At 34.0% G+C, this 14,348-nt stretch overlaps 6 protein-coding genes across 11 annotated transcripts; 3 read left to right on the top strand and 3 right to left on the bottom strand.

The window, feature by feature from the left end:
• Positions 1 to 291: 291 nt before the first annotated feature.
• L(1)g0320 (signal sequence receptor subunit 1 l(1)G0320) lies at positions 292 to 2,155 on the top strand. The gene is made up of 5 exons (XM_076896986.1): positions 292 to 545; positions 862 to 1,029; positions 1,116 to 1,375; positions 1,490 to 1,757; positions 1,828 to 2,155. Exons 1-5 carry the CDS (start codon positions 482 to 484, stop codon positions 1,893 to 1,895), a joined length of 828 nt encoding a protein of 275 aa, XP_076753101.1. The 5' UTR covers positions 292 to 481; the 3' UTR covers positions 1,896 to 2,155.
• Positions 2,156 to 2,713: 558 nt separating this feature from the next.
• On the top strand, positions 2,714 to 3,925 carry Der-1 (derlin 1). The gene is made up of 2 exons (XM_076896989.1): positions 2,714 to 3,376; positions 3,593 to 3,925. The coding sequence occupies exons 1-2, from the start codon at positions 2,938 to 2,940 to the stop codon at positions 3,901 to 3,903; spliced, it is 750 nt and encodes a 249-aa protein (XP_076753104.1). The 5' UTR covers positions 2,714 to 2,937; the 3' UTR covers positions 3,904 to 3,925.
• Positions 3,926 to 4,741: 816 nt separating this feature from the next.
• On the bottom strand, positions 4,742 to 5,995 carry Rpl12 (ribosomal protein L12). The gene is made up of 4 exons (XM_076897004.1): positions 5,834 to 5,995; positions 5,691 to 5,764; positions 5,139 to 5,529; positions 4,742 to 4,785 (listed from the first exon to the last, which is right to left on the bottom strand). Exons 1-3 carry the CDS (start codon positions 5,868 to 5,870, stop codon positions 5,143 to 5,145), a joined length of 498 nt encoding a protein of 165 aa, XP_076753119.1. The 5' UTR covers positions 5,871 to 5,995; the 3' UTR covers positions 4,742 to 4,785; positions 5,139 to 5,142.
• Positions 5,996 to 6,216: 221 nt separating this feature from the next.
• Positions 6,217 to 8,106, bottom strand: Uk114 (reactive intermediate imine deaminase A homolog UK114). The gene is made up of 5 exons (XM_076897008.1): positions 7,997 to 8,106; positions 7,392 to 7,552; positions 6,644 to 6,712; positions 6,505 to 6,560; positions 6,217 to 6,446 (listed from the first exon to the last, which is right to left on the bottom strand). The coding sequence occupies exons 1-5, from the start codon at positions 8,065 to 8,067 to the stop codon at positions 6,390 to 6,392; spliced, it is 414 nt and encodes a 137-aa protein (XP_076753123.1). The 5' UTR covers positions 8,068 to 8,106; the 3' UTR covers positions 6,217 to 6,389.
• Positions 8,107 to 9,031: 925 nt separating this feature from the next.
• LOC143424703 (uncharacterized) lies at positions 9,032 to 12,686 on the bottom strand. 6 transcript variants are annotated; one of them, XM_076896950.1, is made up of 6 exons: positions 12,259 to 12,686; positions 12,205 to 12,217; positions 11,054 to 11,112; positions 10,185 to 10,945; positions 9,902 to 10,053; positions 9,032 to 9,804 (listed from the first exon to the last, which is right to left on the bottom strand). In XM_076896950.1, the coding sequence occupies exons 4-6, from the start codon at positions 10,941 to 10,943 to the stop codon at positions 9,399 to 9,401; spliced, it is 1,317 nt and encodes a 438-aa protein (XP_076753065.1). In that variant the 5' UTR covers positions 10,944 to 10,945; positions 11,054 to 11,112; positions 12,205 to 12,217; positions 12,259 to 12,686; the 3' UTR covers positions 9,032 to 9,398. The 6 variants fall into 6 exon arrangements, with proteins under 6 accessions (XP_076753065.1, XP_076753068.1, XP_076753067.1 ...); XM_076896953.1 differs by lacking the exon at positions 12,205 to 12,217 and having other exon boundaries at positions 12,484 to 12,686; XM_076896952.1 differs by lacking the exon at positions 12,205 to 12,217 and having other exon boundaries at positions 12,350 to 12,686.
• Positions 12,687 to 12,788: 102 nt separating this feature from the next.
• Positions 12,789 to 14,298, top strand: Tcs3 (Probable tRNA N6-adenosine threonylcarbamoyltransferase Tcs3). The gene is made up of 4 exons (XM_076896972.1): positions 12,789 to 13,082; positions 13,205 to 13,646; positions 13,738 to 13,916; positions 14,001 to 14,298. The coding sequence occupies exons 1-4, from the start codon at positions 12,968 to 12,970 to the stop codon at positions 14,270 to 14,272; spliced, it is 1,008 nt and encodes a 335-aa protein (XP_076753087.1). The 5' UTR covers positions 12,789 to 12,967; the 3' UTR covers positions 14,273 to 14,298.
• Positions 14,299 to 14,348: the final 50 nt, after the last annotated feature.

A 14,348-nucleotide genomic window follows, 5' to 3' on the forward strand; every position in this document is an offset into this window, starting at 1 on the left:
AAATAATTCTTACAATTATCAATAAATAGCATATAATACAACTATCATTGAAATATTTTATATATTTTTGTAATTTCTTTAATTTCGAATTCTTTAATTATTATTAAGTTAATGCGATATGTATCGTGTCGTACATTATCCTGTTGCTAGATCATATCTCGTTGGTTTTTAATGAATATTAAAAAATACGAATGCATCTCTCTTCTTCGAGGAATTAGCTATTGGTAATTAAATTTACCATGTTGGTAACGCTAAGACCATTTCTGATGATTTTCACTTAATGCCAACGTTACGTTGATGTTCCACGTTGTAGATTTGACGATTGCGTTGTTGTCCTTCCACGTTGCAGGCAGGGATGGATGGTAGCCGGTCGTGCTGTACCGAAGGAGCGTAGTTAACTGTCGGTTGTGAAGTGTGTTTGCAAAAATAGGATAAATCGATATTTATAACAGAAAAGTTAGTTCAAAACCGACCGAACGAAATGAAGAGATCAAGCATTTTGTTATTATTCCTCGTTTCCACGGCTACTTTAATGTCGAACAGAGGTAATGCCACAATAAAGAATGTTAATTGAGAGTTACTTTCTGATTTGATATCCCTATTGGACATATGCGACTGGTGTTGACATAGAAAAATTGTATTCCATTCGACTTTGGATATATATTTCAGAGATTTTAAATTAAGTTTTACAGAGACAAAACATTGCACGATAACAATATTGGAAGGCGAAAGGTTTTACTGAAATTCTGTTCAAGTTTATTCAAAAGCTTCACTCATTCGTGGAGAGGACAGTTAAATTCTAATGTCTAAAATTAATTGACATGTGAATAATTGTATTTTCAATTTGTACTTTTATCTTAGTTTATGCTCAAGAGGATGAAAATATAGACGATATTGTGGATATCGAAGGAGAAGATAATTCAGTGATAACAGACGAAGAACCCGAAGACGAAACAACCACTGCCTCATCTGATGCTGATACAACTATATTATTTACTAAACCTGTTTATAATGGACTATCAACATTGGGTATACATACAAGTTTCCTTTCAATTGCACGGTTCATTATGAATTTATGAAATTAATATTTAATATATCGTTGGTGTTCGTTTTAGAATTGCCGGCTGGAAATTTAGTTGAATTTCTTGTTGGTTTTATCAATAAAGGGGAATCCGATTTTGTTCTTGAATCTTTGGATGCCTCTTTTCGCTATGCAATGGATTTTAACTTCTATATCCAAAATTTCTCAAGTGTTACGTACAACAAAATTGTGAAATCAAAGCAGGAAGCTACTCTGGCATATTCATTTATTCCATCTGAGAATCTTGCTGGAAGACCCTTTGGCTTTAATATAAATCTGAACTATAGGGACACTGTGCGTAACATATTTAATATCCTTCTGTTATAGTAAAATCCTTTCATCTTCTACATTAAGACTGGTAAAGATATTAATGTAAAAGAATTAATAACAATTTATATAATTTTACAGAATGGTATTAGCTTCAGTGAAGCTGTTTATAATGAAACGGTGCAAATAATTGAATTGGATGACGGTCTTGACGGAGAAACAGTTTTCTTGTACGTATTTTTGGCAGCATGCGTAATATTGACGCTCGTAGGAGGGCAACAGCTTCTCTCGTCTCTTGGTCGTAAATCTCGATCTTCCAACACGCGTAAAGCACCCGTGGAAATGGGTACATCAAATCCTAACAATGTAGATTATGATTGGTTACCAAAGGAAACACTGAATAGAATCAGTAAGTGTAAGAGGTGTTTTAAATCATACGTAAAACACTAACTATATCTTATATGTAAATTTGTCTACAGATAAATCTCCTCGAACTCCGAGACAGAGTCCCAGGCAGCGAAAAGTTAAAAGATCAGCTGATGATTAAGTTAGTATATACATGTGTGACTGTGTGCGTGTAAATAGGAAGTATTTGTAATAACTCTTTAGCAACAAATTTTTACATTTTTGCATTCAGAATTTATTAAACAAAATACCGTCATTATTGTATATGAAACGTTGTACATGATATTAAACAAAGAAGGAAAACAGGAAGTTATACAAATCTTTCACGTATAAATATTATTTAAGGTTCTTCATACGCATTGTAATACATTGTATTATAAACCACTTGAATGTATTTACGTATTATATGATATAATTATCAATTTTGTTCTTGATCATCGGTTCAGAAATGTTACACGAATAAAACATGACTTTTTATAAATTACTTTTATATCGTTTGCGATGTATAATTTTTTGTAACAGTAATGTACTTAATGTTATAATATGTATTGTCCTATTTTATTTGTTATTATTTATACTATTGATTTGAACTTTACTATTTTAAATTTGATATACATATAGAAATTAATTTAATGAAAACAAACTGAAAACATTTATAATTTAATAAAAGGTAGCACGAATATTACTATGTACATTTTAATTATAATTAAGTATAAAAAAAAAGGAAAAAATTCTAAAACAACTTATTCATGTAAATAGCTTTTTATCGTACAAAATTTTGATAAATAATTCGAAATAACAAATTTATTTTGATCGACGTATCAGAAGAGTTCACGTGTAGGATCATATGTAATCAACGAAAGAATTAGAGTACTCGCATCTGATAATTCGTTTATTTTTTTAACATTTAAAAACGACACATGGCTTTTCTGTTTCTGTTCTCTTTTTTACATTCTTATATCCAAACATGTTATTTACAGGAAGTGACTTCCAGCAGGGAAATAAATTAATTACAATCATTGTCTTTCATATGACACCATGTTTGCTGTACGTTCTAACCTAGATCCACGTAGTGCTATTGTTTAGTCACTAAATGACCTGACGTCGTACATTTGATTATTCTGCGTGGTAATTACTGTGCATAGTATCGCATTAACAGTTGTTTAAACGTAGTGATTAAGAAAATGTCAGATGTGAGAGATTGGTTTAATTCCTTGCCAATTTTTACAAGATATTGGCTATTATGCACAGCAGTCTGTACATTGGCTGGAAGATTCGGATTAATAAATCCAAATTGGCTAATACTCATAAGTGAACGATTTATAAACAATTTCGAGATATGGAGGGCAGCGACCAGTGTTTTCTATTACCCTCTCAAGCCAGCCACTGGCTTTCATTTTCTAATTAACTGTTATTTCTTGTACAATTATTCACTGAGGTTAGAACGAGGAGAATACGATGGGCGACCAGCAGATTATTGTTTCCTATTGTTATTCAATTGGATTTGCTGCGTCATTATAGGACTTATTGGTGAATTCCGTTATTTGATGGATCCCATGGTAATCAGTATATTATATATTTGGTGTCAGTTGAATAAAGATGCTATCGTCAACTTTTGGTTTGGTACGTATCTCTAGATGCTACGCTATTCATTTCTTGCACAACGAGATCTAGACGAATCTATTAGAGTACTAGCTTTTATTACTGTATCATAACTGTTGTTTTAACTGCTATTTCGTGACTGTAAAGTAGATATTTCTCTGAAAGTATTTTAATAAGTTCATGCAAATCTTTCGGAGCGTTTCTAATTTAAAATATCAATTTTATTTCTATAAATAGGTACACAATTCAAAGCTATGTATTTACCATGGGTATTATTCGGATTTAATCTCATTCTATCCGGTGGTGGTATGATGGAACTTTTTGGTATTCTAGTAGGACATCTTTATATATTCTTGAAATTCAAATATCCTCAAGAACTTGGTGGACCTGAATTGTTGAATACCCCAAAAATTCTTGAATCTTACTTTCCATCTCAAAGGACTGGCATTAGGTGGTTCGGTGCTGTGCCACCGAGAACACAAACACAACCTACTAGAAATACATTCGGTGGTCATAATTGGGGACGAGGATATGTTTTAGGACAATAAAATTCTTATTTTACCAAAAAAACTGATTTTATCAATTCAAAAATTTCTCTGTTGTTATGTCCTATATCTAATTATGTTGAAACAGGTATAGAAAATATGCAGAGTACTCTTTTCTTAATATACTTCTAAAAATACATCAATAATAACTGCATTTAATATCCCTCTTGTTCCAAAATATATTTAAAATATACGAACTTGATAGAGGTGTTAGAATGATAAATTTTTCTTTATTTAAAAGATACTGTTAATGTACTTGTAATTTTATACCTACATTTTGTAAATTACAAATGTACTTTTGTTTAGAATATCCACTAGTTAATAAGTTTAACAAGAATTCTGATTCTTGTAGGAGAATGTATACTTAATAAATTAATTAATAAGCAATTTGAAATAATACACAATTCAATGATATCAAAATCTTTTTCATGCGTCTATAAATTGAAAATAAATATGTTAAAAAGTGGATATAAAGTCATAGAAAAATTTGTTTTAGTATAAAGGTGTAATATTATATTGTGCAGTTTTATGTAAATTCATTTTTGGACAGTGGTGGATGTAATAATGTAAAATTGTTTTTATACATATGCGATTTGAAATATATATAACAATGGCAATTGAATTGTATTTGTTATTCAAAGGTTACAGTTTTGCTTATCTTTACTTGCTTTAAATAGAACCATTTGTTTCAATGAGATAGTATTTGCTAAACAGCAACAAAATGATTATTGGTTACAACTGAATGTGTATAAAATGATATGTATGCATGAAGTATACGTATTTAAACGTTTTTAACTAATTCATTTTGTTGGGAGGGGAAGTATGTATAAAAGCATAAGACTTTGGTTTTAAAAATGTTTTATTTTTTTATTCCTTGTCAGAAATCTGAAACAACGAAGAACAATATACAATTTTTTTAATTAATAGATACAAATGTTGCATATCAAGTAATGATTTTTTATTGAGGTTTTCTCCTCAATAGCAATTTCCCTGGCAGCCTATAGTAGCACAACTATAACTGCTCAGGTGGATGGGATGCTAACCCCTACCAAGAGCCCAAATCAAATATTTTTCAGCACAATATCAATTTTTAAAACATGACAATCTATATTATCTCTAAACATAATAATAACATAGTGTTTCATTGTAGTAAACCTCTCCTAATAACAAGACCACATTGCATGTAGTAGACTAAAAGACATTGTGCTAAAAATATTTGCAAAGAGCTCTAAACTCACCATATTACTCGTCAGGAACTTGAAGTTTTCCACCATTGATATCTTCGATGAGATCTCGAGGTGGTCTACCTTCGACTGTGCATCCAACTGATTGACAAGTTCCTAAGATTTCCTTAACAGTACCGCTGAGATATTTAGACATAGATCTTGGTCTCATTGACCGAGCAATGGCAACAATATCATCGAATGATAAATTTCCACTGTGTTTGATATTCTTCTGCCTTTTACGGTCCCTTGGAGGTTCCTTCAATGCTTTAATAATTAATGAAGCAGCAGATGGAACCACCGAAATTGTTGCCTGTCTGTTCTGAATCGTTAATTGTACAGTTATCTTCAGACCTTTCCAGTCACTGGTAGCTTTGGCAATATCGTCACCAACTTTTTTTGGAGACTGTAAAGATCATATTGTATAAATATTTTACACAATTTCTTTCAAAGAGAATGCAATATTAACAGAAAAGATCAAACACTTTTGGTTACAAAGTCTATAGCTTTTTTTAATAAAATAGCAAATTGAAATTTAAATAACAGTTTAATAATACATAAGCTTACCAAACCAAGAGGACCAATTTTAGGAGCCAACGACGAAGTTGCTCCTACTTCACCTCCAACGCATCGCAGATAAACTATTGAAACAAGCATACGCGTTAAAATATTTTATATTTCTTTAACCCATGGAAATATCGCAAACATACCTTTCTTAATTTCATTAGGATCGAATTTTGGAGGCATTTTGATAAGTACGAGGTAAAAAAAGTCACAGCTAAATGTAGATGAATTACGATTTCAATGGAATCGTAGGAACGACACTCGCACGTGCCAAACCTCCTCCGAAAAGAGTAAAAGAGGTTATTGTATCCAAATAATAAGCTATGTATAGCAGATGTAACACAAACTGTAGAAGCTTAAGATAGGTTTACATTTATTTTATGTATTTCGAATCAAAGAGTACAGGTCCACAATCGTCCAATAGAATTCAATTCTACTTAGTGACATCATCGCTTATTAGTTGGCTGTGTTTAATTAGTTTTACACGTGGCGTTAAAATCATGCATAAAAATGTATATAAAACTGTATGTAAATGTATATAAAAAGTTTATTTTAATTTTTATGGTACACAACACAATTGAAACATATGTGTTTACGTACAAAAATATACATCAGAATGCTCGCATATTTATACATATAAATTTAAACATATATATATACTTTAGAAACATGAAATATTTATAAATTGAATATAACATGTTATTAGATCGTCTCCACCTCACCAGTAACAGCAATAGCTTCAATTTCAAAGAGTGCTCCCTAAAATTAGGATTTAAATTAATTGAGTAATTAAGCTCTGAGATTTGTTAGTTCTTACCATTGGCAACTTTGCAACTTCCAATGTAGATCTGGCTGGATATGGTTCCTTAAAATCTGAATGAAAGAAAATTGGACTTATATACACCATTATATGTTAATATAATAAGATATAACAAAATAAATTGATAAAACCTTACATTCTTTGTAGACTTCATTTACACCAACAAAGTCGCTCATATTTTGTAGAAAAATTGTTGTTTTAATAACTGCAAATATAATTTAAAAAGATGTATTCTTTATTATCACGCTGATTCATAATTTATTTTAGTGGAATTTATTGACTTTTTAATATATATATCACAATATTTTTAAATAAAAGCGAAAATGTATTTAAAATACATCGTGGCGCCATCTCTTCGCAAAAGGCTGAAACTGCACAGCATTACCGACAGCGAAGTGACTTACCATCGGACTGCTGGCGCCATCTATCCGAAAAGTGCTCAAACTGGTCGCACATCGTTATCGACAGCGAAGTGAACTACTGTCGAACGTAGCGCCATCTCGTGGGACATAGCTGAAGCTCTATGGCGAATTAGTTCGTATACGCTCACAGAGATGGCGCAACTATCTACCAATAGTTCACTTTCCTATCGATAATGATTTACGACCAGTTTCAGCACTTCTCGAAGAGATGGCGCCACAGTAGCAGAATAAAATATATATACACAGCTGTTACTGCGACATTAGACGTAGTAATTAATTGTGCGAGATGTCGCGAGGTTAATATATTTTACGACTTTAACGCATTGAAAATCTATAATTGTCATACGTATCATGTGAATCATGCTGTGCATAATTGATTTAGTCTATTTAAAAGTAGACTTTAAGAATTTTTACACATCGGAAATCAACTTTTCTATCTTATACTGTTTAAGTAAATGTAACCTTTAGTATAATCAGATCCAGCTTCCTTTAAGATGTGTCCCATGTTTATAAGAGCTTGACGAGCTTGTGCAACAGCACCTCCTTCGACGAGTTTCCCAGTTTTAATATCAGCACCAAGAACTCCAGATAAATATAAAGTGCGATCTACAAGCACTGCTTGGCTATTAAAATAGAATGAATTAGATTATAGTTGAACTAAATGTACATTTTGTAATGTTCATATTAACTCTTATAGTGTATACGACTATCGTAGTGGCTACATAGACGCTTATGATTCCTTTTTGAAATATAAAAGTTTGAACGGTTCATATATCAATAGACTATTTTAAACATTTATATTTAGTTTTTAATCGTGTAGATTATGGCACAAATACGATTAAATGGATACATAATTATGACTTTTATTTGTTGATAGTTAATAGTTATCGATGTGTATGCAAAGTTGAACATTTATCAGATCATGCTTAGTCATTGAGAATCATTGCTTGTCAACAATAATACAATCATAAGTTTGTGTCCTTTTAAACGTACTTTAACTTGTAATTTAGTTTGCGTAAATACATTTTTAAATCAAGAGCTAATTGGGATAATATATTACTACTTACTTATATGGTCCAACAGGTTTTGGACCTAAGGAGGATGTGATTATTTTCCTAATAATCTTCTGTGATGCCATTCTTGCTTCTGTTTGGTTTGAAATTTAGTCACCAAGTGACTACAATCTATAAAGTTCTTTCTACGAATCTTTAGTATGTTTAGGTACAGACTTCACTTTTGATAAACTTTCAACCTTTCGTTAGGAGAGATAGCTTATCTTATGCTCGGTAAAAAAATTAATTTTAAGAGATACAGTTTTAAAAAAATATAGTTAATGCGATGTACTTTTGAATATAAATTACTGTTTATTTTTTTATAAATGTATAGAACAGAAATAAAATTTATTTTGTATAAATGCTACATAAATTTCGAAACATCTTCATATTTATTTGTTATACAAAATTAGAGTAGGTTTGAGGTAAATCACAGTATACAAATTTAATTAAAAAATCTAGATCTGAAATCATTATTATGATATACTTGCTAAGTTTTTCCTTTTTTTAACAGATCATCTATCTCACACATCTTTATATCTCATAATTTCTATTTCTAAATATAGAGGATTAGAATTTTATAAGAATTGCTTTTAATTAATAATAAAATACTGAAAATTAAATTACATAAATTAATAATCTATGCCCCATTTTGAAAATAATTCCATCGTAATAAGATTAATATTTTGTAGAATCTCTAATTTGTTAGTTAATATTAAATGTATTTAAGATTTTGTTTAGTGTCCACTGAAATATAAATAAAAAAATTAAATTCTGTAAGAAACATTTATTTTATAATTGTATGTGCGTAGTTTACTTTTTTACAAAAAAAGAACTACAAAAAAATTAATTTCTTCTTTATACTGATGCTTCTATCATCAGAAAGTTATTTGTCACATATCGTTATTACGAATTAAAGATATTTCATACAAATATGGGTAAAAAAAGTGATGTAATATAATGTGAGATTAAAATAAAATATATAAGTATAGAAATTAATTTTTTATTATATCTTTCTCTTTCGATATGCATTTTCTTACTTTTAAATATTTCGATGAACGTATGCTACTACAAATAAAATAACTGAATGAAAAACGAAAATTCTGTATTAAGTTTTACTCGATGCACTGACGAAAATGAGGTTTTTACAGCATAGAAGAGTCATACCTTTTATTATAATATATATATTTTTTGTATATATATATGTGTATGTATGTGTGGGTGTGTGTATGCGTGTATATACACACACGCGCGCGTACGCGCACGCATGGTCTTTCTATGAACGTATGTATTCATGTCTGTATAAAGCGTTTACACACTTTTCTGCACTCCTTACTAAGCACAACAAATGTTACAGTACATTTTATTAATGATAATGTCTATGAACCAAGAATGATTTGTAACAAGTTTACGAATTTCAATGAGCCGTATTATTACGTCGTCCGCGTCTCTTTCGATTTCCACCGGAAGGACGATTTGTAGACGCCCATTGTTCATAAAAACGTTCTGCCTCTAACCATTCTTGATATTTATACCACCATTCTTCCCACTTTATATAGTCGTCTAGTGTAAGGTCTCGAAGATATCCTCTTGCCTTATAATAATCATATCTAACACGGACGTCATCCCAACATTCGAGACCTCTCGGTCCTTGTGCTAACAGTGACTCGGGATAATGTCCTGGCGGTGGAGAGTCATATCCTAGTCTTGCAATTCTTTCTTCACCCTCTATTACAACTTTCATTGCGTTTTCACCATCTTTTGTAATACGCATATTTTCCATATCCCTACGATCTACGCTCCACTGTGCCATTTTTCCAAACCTAAAACAATTTTAAATTATTTAAAAATTTTCTTTAATATTATAACAAAGCGATGCTCTCTAAAATTTTCTCTGTAGTTTCATAATGCATAGCTAACCGCTCTGATAATGTCATTCTAGGTGGGCCCACGTGTGATGTTGTGGAAGAACTATCACTGTCTTCGCTAGGCGAGGACTCGGGAGGTGGCCTAATCATTTGAGCTGATCCATGACTTGAGTGAGTTTTTTCTACCTTTACAGGTTTACGCATCTGTACAAGTTTCATAGTTTTATATTTAAATATAAGAAAGAGAGAGAAAAAAGAGAGAGAGAGAGTGTGTGTGTGTTGAAAATTAAGTAAAAGTTGAATTCATAATTAACTGTGAACAAAGTATGTTTTACCAATGGGATAGGATCTGGAACCCGTGGATCTTCCGGGATTCTAGCGTGATGTTTCTCTTTGCGTCGAACCTTGGTTTCTTTTTCTTTAATCGTTTTGTAATCCTTTTGATGACGTGGTGGAGGCTGTGGTGTAGGTGGAGGTGTACGTGGACGTGGTAAAGGAGGTGATCGCGGTCTAGTACGGGTTGGTATTACTCGTGAGCTTGATGGTACTATTTCTTTCGGGTGTGCTCGAGCTCGAACTGGTGTGACCGATCTTGATCGCGAACGAGATGGCTGGGCAATGCGTCGTCGTTCCTTCGGCGAACAGACACTGCAGGATCGATCAGAACAAGTGCTGCCTGTGCTTGGGCTACGCGTAGGTCTTCCTCTTGTATGCGATCTTTCACGGGGTGATCGCGGACTTCTAGTTCGAGGACTACGCGGTCTTGGTACATGAGGACTTCGAGGCCTGGGACTTCTTGGACTTCTAGGGTGCCCCCTGCTGGGTTCTCCACTTGCTGTGCCACCAACATATAATTCCTTATATCCACTGTGTCTCCACCTATTTGGATCCCGCTCCTCTACTTCCAAAAGCTTTTTATTCCAATAACTTGACTGAGATTCACGAGCTTTCCGCATTACACTATCTAATTCTCTTCGTTTCCCTGAATTTTCACCGTGTGGTCTGGGTTGCGATACATTGGTATCCATCCGTAATTTACTAGAACTGCTGCCACTACCGCTACCTCCTCTTCGTCTATCATAGTCTCGTGACATTCCTAGAAAAGAAGATGCAACATAAACTTTTCTTATTCATAATTGTTTCGAATAAAAGCAAGAACAGCTTGTAATAGTTAAAATTCTGTATACATTCGAAACACGCATACCTGACAGAAATGTTAGAATGAAAGAAGTAGGAGGTGCAAAAAGTTGGTGATCCGAACTCCTGCGAGAGCAGTGAATACATTAATTTTCAATACGTGATAGAATGCCCATAAAGATGATAATACATTGGACTAATCGCCATAAGATCGCTAGAAGAACCAGTACCACTCGTCCTTTGGGTCGACTGGCCTACATGAAAAATTCTGTATGTCACAAATGGATATCGTCCGCAGTGGTCAAGTAGTGGAAAAGTTAGTATTCCCGATCAAAAGCGTATATTTTTATCTTAATTGTTTGTTTGTTTGTTTTTTTTTTCTTTCTTTTCTTATTTTGCTCTCAGAATTAAGATTCGCGAAATCCATATGTGGTACTGGACATCACCCGTCGCGAGACCTTACCATCGCCACTCTCCGCATGTCCAGAATTGTAGTACGCTTCGATCCACGATCCATAAATGTTGGTCGCGTGGACTTTCAATGAGTCGAACCAAATTCAGAGATCGCCTTCGAAAGGCGTCGCGCGCGCGCGTCAACCGATGTCGATTGTCTCCCGCGGTTTTCGCGGCCTTTTACCGGACCGAATCTGGATAGAATTCGAAGTTTGTATCGGGCATCACCCGGGTAATGCCGTTACCGGCGGCACTCACGAGCCGAGCAACGGATACACGGTAAGATTACTCGCCAGTGTTACACCGATCGTACACACAGATGAGAGAATTCAATGAATACGAAAGCTTCGCGACGTTTCTCCGACATCGTCCGAAGATGTCATCCGCGGAACATCACCTTTCCGGTGCGCGTCGGAGGATATCTTGTCGCGTACGACCCGTAGCCACACCGAAACGCGGCACGGAATTCGTGGCTCGAGTAACGGGTACGTCAAGGTCACATAATGGCCCGACTGCGCGATTTCGCGACCGGCTGAACTGTATTTTCCGCGACACCATTTCAGATATTACCCGGGTAACACCTTACTGATGTCGCAACGGAGAACTCGAGGACCGCGTTACGCCTCAAGCGTTCGCTTGAGGATATAAAGAGAAAGAAAGAGAGTGTCCGGAACCGGTATATACGCGTTACAGCCTCCTTCGCTTCTTTCTTTCATTAAAAGCGAAGGTCGGCTCTTCTCGCGTTTTCCATTTGCTGGTACACACCTTTTGCACTATATATATGTATTTTTCATTTTTATTTATTTATTTATCTTTTTTTCTTTTTTTTTTTTAACGTAGCTTCACAAAACTTTTACTCGACGAGTATACGAATAGATCTAACTTTAGCAGCGTTGGCTGCCGTTCGTACCGAAGCGTCAGAGGCGTTCATTCGTTGGCACCCGACGGTCACTTTGAAAATCAATCGCCCACCCAGTGAGCGCTACTCGAGGAATTTCACGACATTCACCGCGCTCAAGAACCTTTCCTGATAACGACACTCACTTTTCTCACCGCGGCAACTCGCAAACTTGCATTTTCTGCGACGAGAATCGGTGAATCACTTCCGCGGGACGTTCTACGAATGAAGATCGTTAAGGAGACTTTTCTTGAGGAGCCGCACCAAATGCAGAGGATGCATTCCAAACGGGATAAGTAACAGATGTCGCTGTAGGGATTTGGGTAATTCGTGAATCTCTCACGTTCCTCGTACCACCGCCTTTAGGTTTATTCACAGTGTCTGTATCCAGTTTTACAAACGTTATTATTAAATCAATTATTTACCTTCCATTCTTATGAAAATGTTCCCTATTTATTCTCTGTTTCTAATATATGCGAACGAGAATTAAGCGGAATGAAATGAATACGAATCTGTTGCGCATGTCGTCTACGATTTCTATTGGACGATTAATTTAGGTATATGCCAATGGCCACAAACCGCACGAGTTAGTTTTCAGAGTTCTTTAAAGTTGTACGTAAAAGCGGCAGAATGGTAATTGCAATTGGTTTCGAAGGTAGTGCAAATAAATTGGGCGTTGGAATTATTCAAGATGAGAATGTTTTGTCTAACGTACGGCATACGTATATTACTCCACCAGGCGAAGGTGACATTAACCTTTTTTGTTTATGTTGTTTCATAGTTTGATTACGGAAGTAATTCGTGTTTATCATATGTTATTACGTAAAGTGTTATATGTAAAATCTTTTTAAAGATTGTTTTCAAAAGGATTTCTACCTCGAGAAACTGCGCAACATCACAGGGAACATGTCCTCGGTATTCTACAAAAGGCATTGGACGATGCTAAGTTAACATTAAAAGATATCGATGTAATATGTTATACAAAAGGACCTGGAATGGGGGCACCGTTAACAGTTGCTGCATTGGTAGCAAGAACAATTGCTCAGATGTATAATAAACCAATAGTTGCTGTAAATCATTGTATCGGTCACATAGAAATGGGACGATTGATCACAGGAAGCGTAAATCCTACTGTTTTGTACGTTTCTGGTGGAAATACACAGATTATTGCGTATTCTCAACAGAGATATCGTATTTTTGGTGAAACAATAGATATCGCTGTTGGAAACTGTTTAGACCGTTTTGCCAGATTGTTAAAGCTTTCAAATGATCCTAGTCCTGGCTATAATATAGAACAGCTAGCAAAGAAGTAAGTTATATTGTAAAAATAAGATTTATTTTTTTGAATATATTAAGCGCTAATTGTACTCGTTACGTAATAACATTGTACATATACATAGGGGAAAAAAATTTGTCTCATTACCCTATGTAGTAAAAGGAATGGACGTATCCTTTTCAGGAATTTTAAGTTACATAGAAGAACATCTTTCTTCTTGGCTTGACTCAAAAGAATTTACCTCTGAGGATTTATGTTTCTCTTTACAAGAAACAGTATTTGCTATGCTTATTGAAATTACAGGTAATGTTATTGTTTGTCGTAAACATAAAATATTATTTAACCGAGGCAGATATTATATATATATTAATTTCAATAACAATATAGAACGCGCAATGGCTCATGTAAAATCATCAGAAGTATTGATTGTTGGTGGTGTGGGATGTAACGAAAGGTTACAAGATATGATGCAAGTGATGTGTAAAGAGAGGAATGCAATACTTTATGCTACAGATGAACGATTTTGCATAGACAATGGTGTAATGATCGCTGTAGCCGGATTACTTCAATATAAAAGTCAGGGACATACACCATGGATGGATACAACTTGTATACAAAGATATAGAACTGATGATGTACACGTTTCTTGGAGAGAATAAACTGATTTTCTTACACATACTTTTTGCGTCTATGCTAAAAAAATGTTTTAAATGTTCAGCTATTGCTAAAGTTTGG

Source organism: Xylocopa sonorina, chromosome 6 (genome assembly GCF_050948175.1).
Source record: "Xylocopa sonorina isolate GNS202 chromosome 6, iyXylSono1_principal, whole genome shotgun sequence".
Taxonomy (NCBI): Eukaryota; Metazoa; Arthropoda; class Insecta; order Hymenoptera; family Apidae; genus Xylocopa; species Xylocopa sonorina.

Coding starts and splice junctions, on each gene's coding strand:
- Der-1 (XM_076896989.1), top strand. CDS start 2,938: ATGTCAGATGTGAGAGATTGGTTTAATTCCTTGCCAATTTTTACAAGA. Junction 3,377..3,592: donor TATCGTCAACTTTTGGTTTG/GTACGTATCTCT, acceptor TTCTATAAATAG/GTACACAATTCAAAGCTATG.
- Rpl12 (XM_076897004.1), bottom strand. CDS start 5,870: ATGCCTCCAAAATTCGATCCTAATGAAATTAAGAAAG. Junction 5,765..5,833: donor TCCTAATGAAATTAAGAAAG/GTATGTTTGCGA, acceptor TTGTTTCAATAG/TTTATCTGCGATGCGTTGGA. Junction 5,530..5,690: donor AAATTGGTCCTCTTGGTTTG/GTAAGCTTATGT, acceptor TGATCTTTACAG/TCTCCAAAAAAAGTTGGTGA.
- Uk114 (XM_076897008.1), bottom strand. CDS start 8,067: ATGGCATCACAGAAGATTATTAGGAAAATAATCACATCCTCCTTAGGT. Junction 7,553..7,996: donor AAACCTGTTGGACCATATAA/GTAAGTAGTAAT, acceptor CTATTTTAATAG/CCAAGCAGTGCTTGTAGATC. Junction 6,447..6,504: donor AAGTTGCAAAGTTGCCAATG/GTAAGAACTAAC, acceptor TCCTAATTTTAG/GGAGCACTCTTTGAAATTGA.
- LOC143424703 (XM_076896953.1), bottom strand. CDS start 10,943: ATGTCACGAGACTATGATAGACGAAGAGGAGGTAGCGGTAGTGGCAGC. Junction 10,054..10,184: donor TTCCAGATCCTATCCCATTG/GTAAAACATACT, acceptor AAACTTGTACAG/ATGCGTAAACCTGTAAAGGT. Junction 9,805..9,901: donor AGAATGACATTATCAGAGCG/GTTAGCTATGCA, acceptor AAATTGTTTTAG/GTTTGGAAAAATGGCACAGT.
- Tcs3 (XM_076896972.1), top strand. CDS start 12,968: ATGGTAATTGCAATTGGTTTCGAAGGTAGTGCAAATAAATTGGGCGTT. Junction 13,083..13,204: donor TATTACTCCACCAGGCGAAG/GTGACATTAACC, acceptor TGTTTTCAAAAG/GATTTCTACCTCGAGAAACT. Junction 13,647..13,737: donor ATAGAACAGCTAGCAAAGAA/GTAAGTTATATT, acceptor ACATATACATAG/GGGAAAAAAATTTGTCTCAT.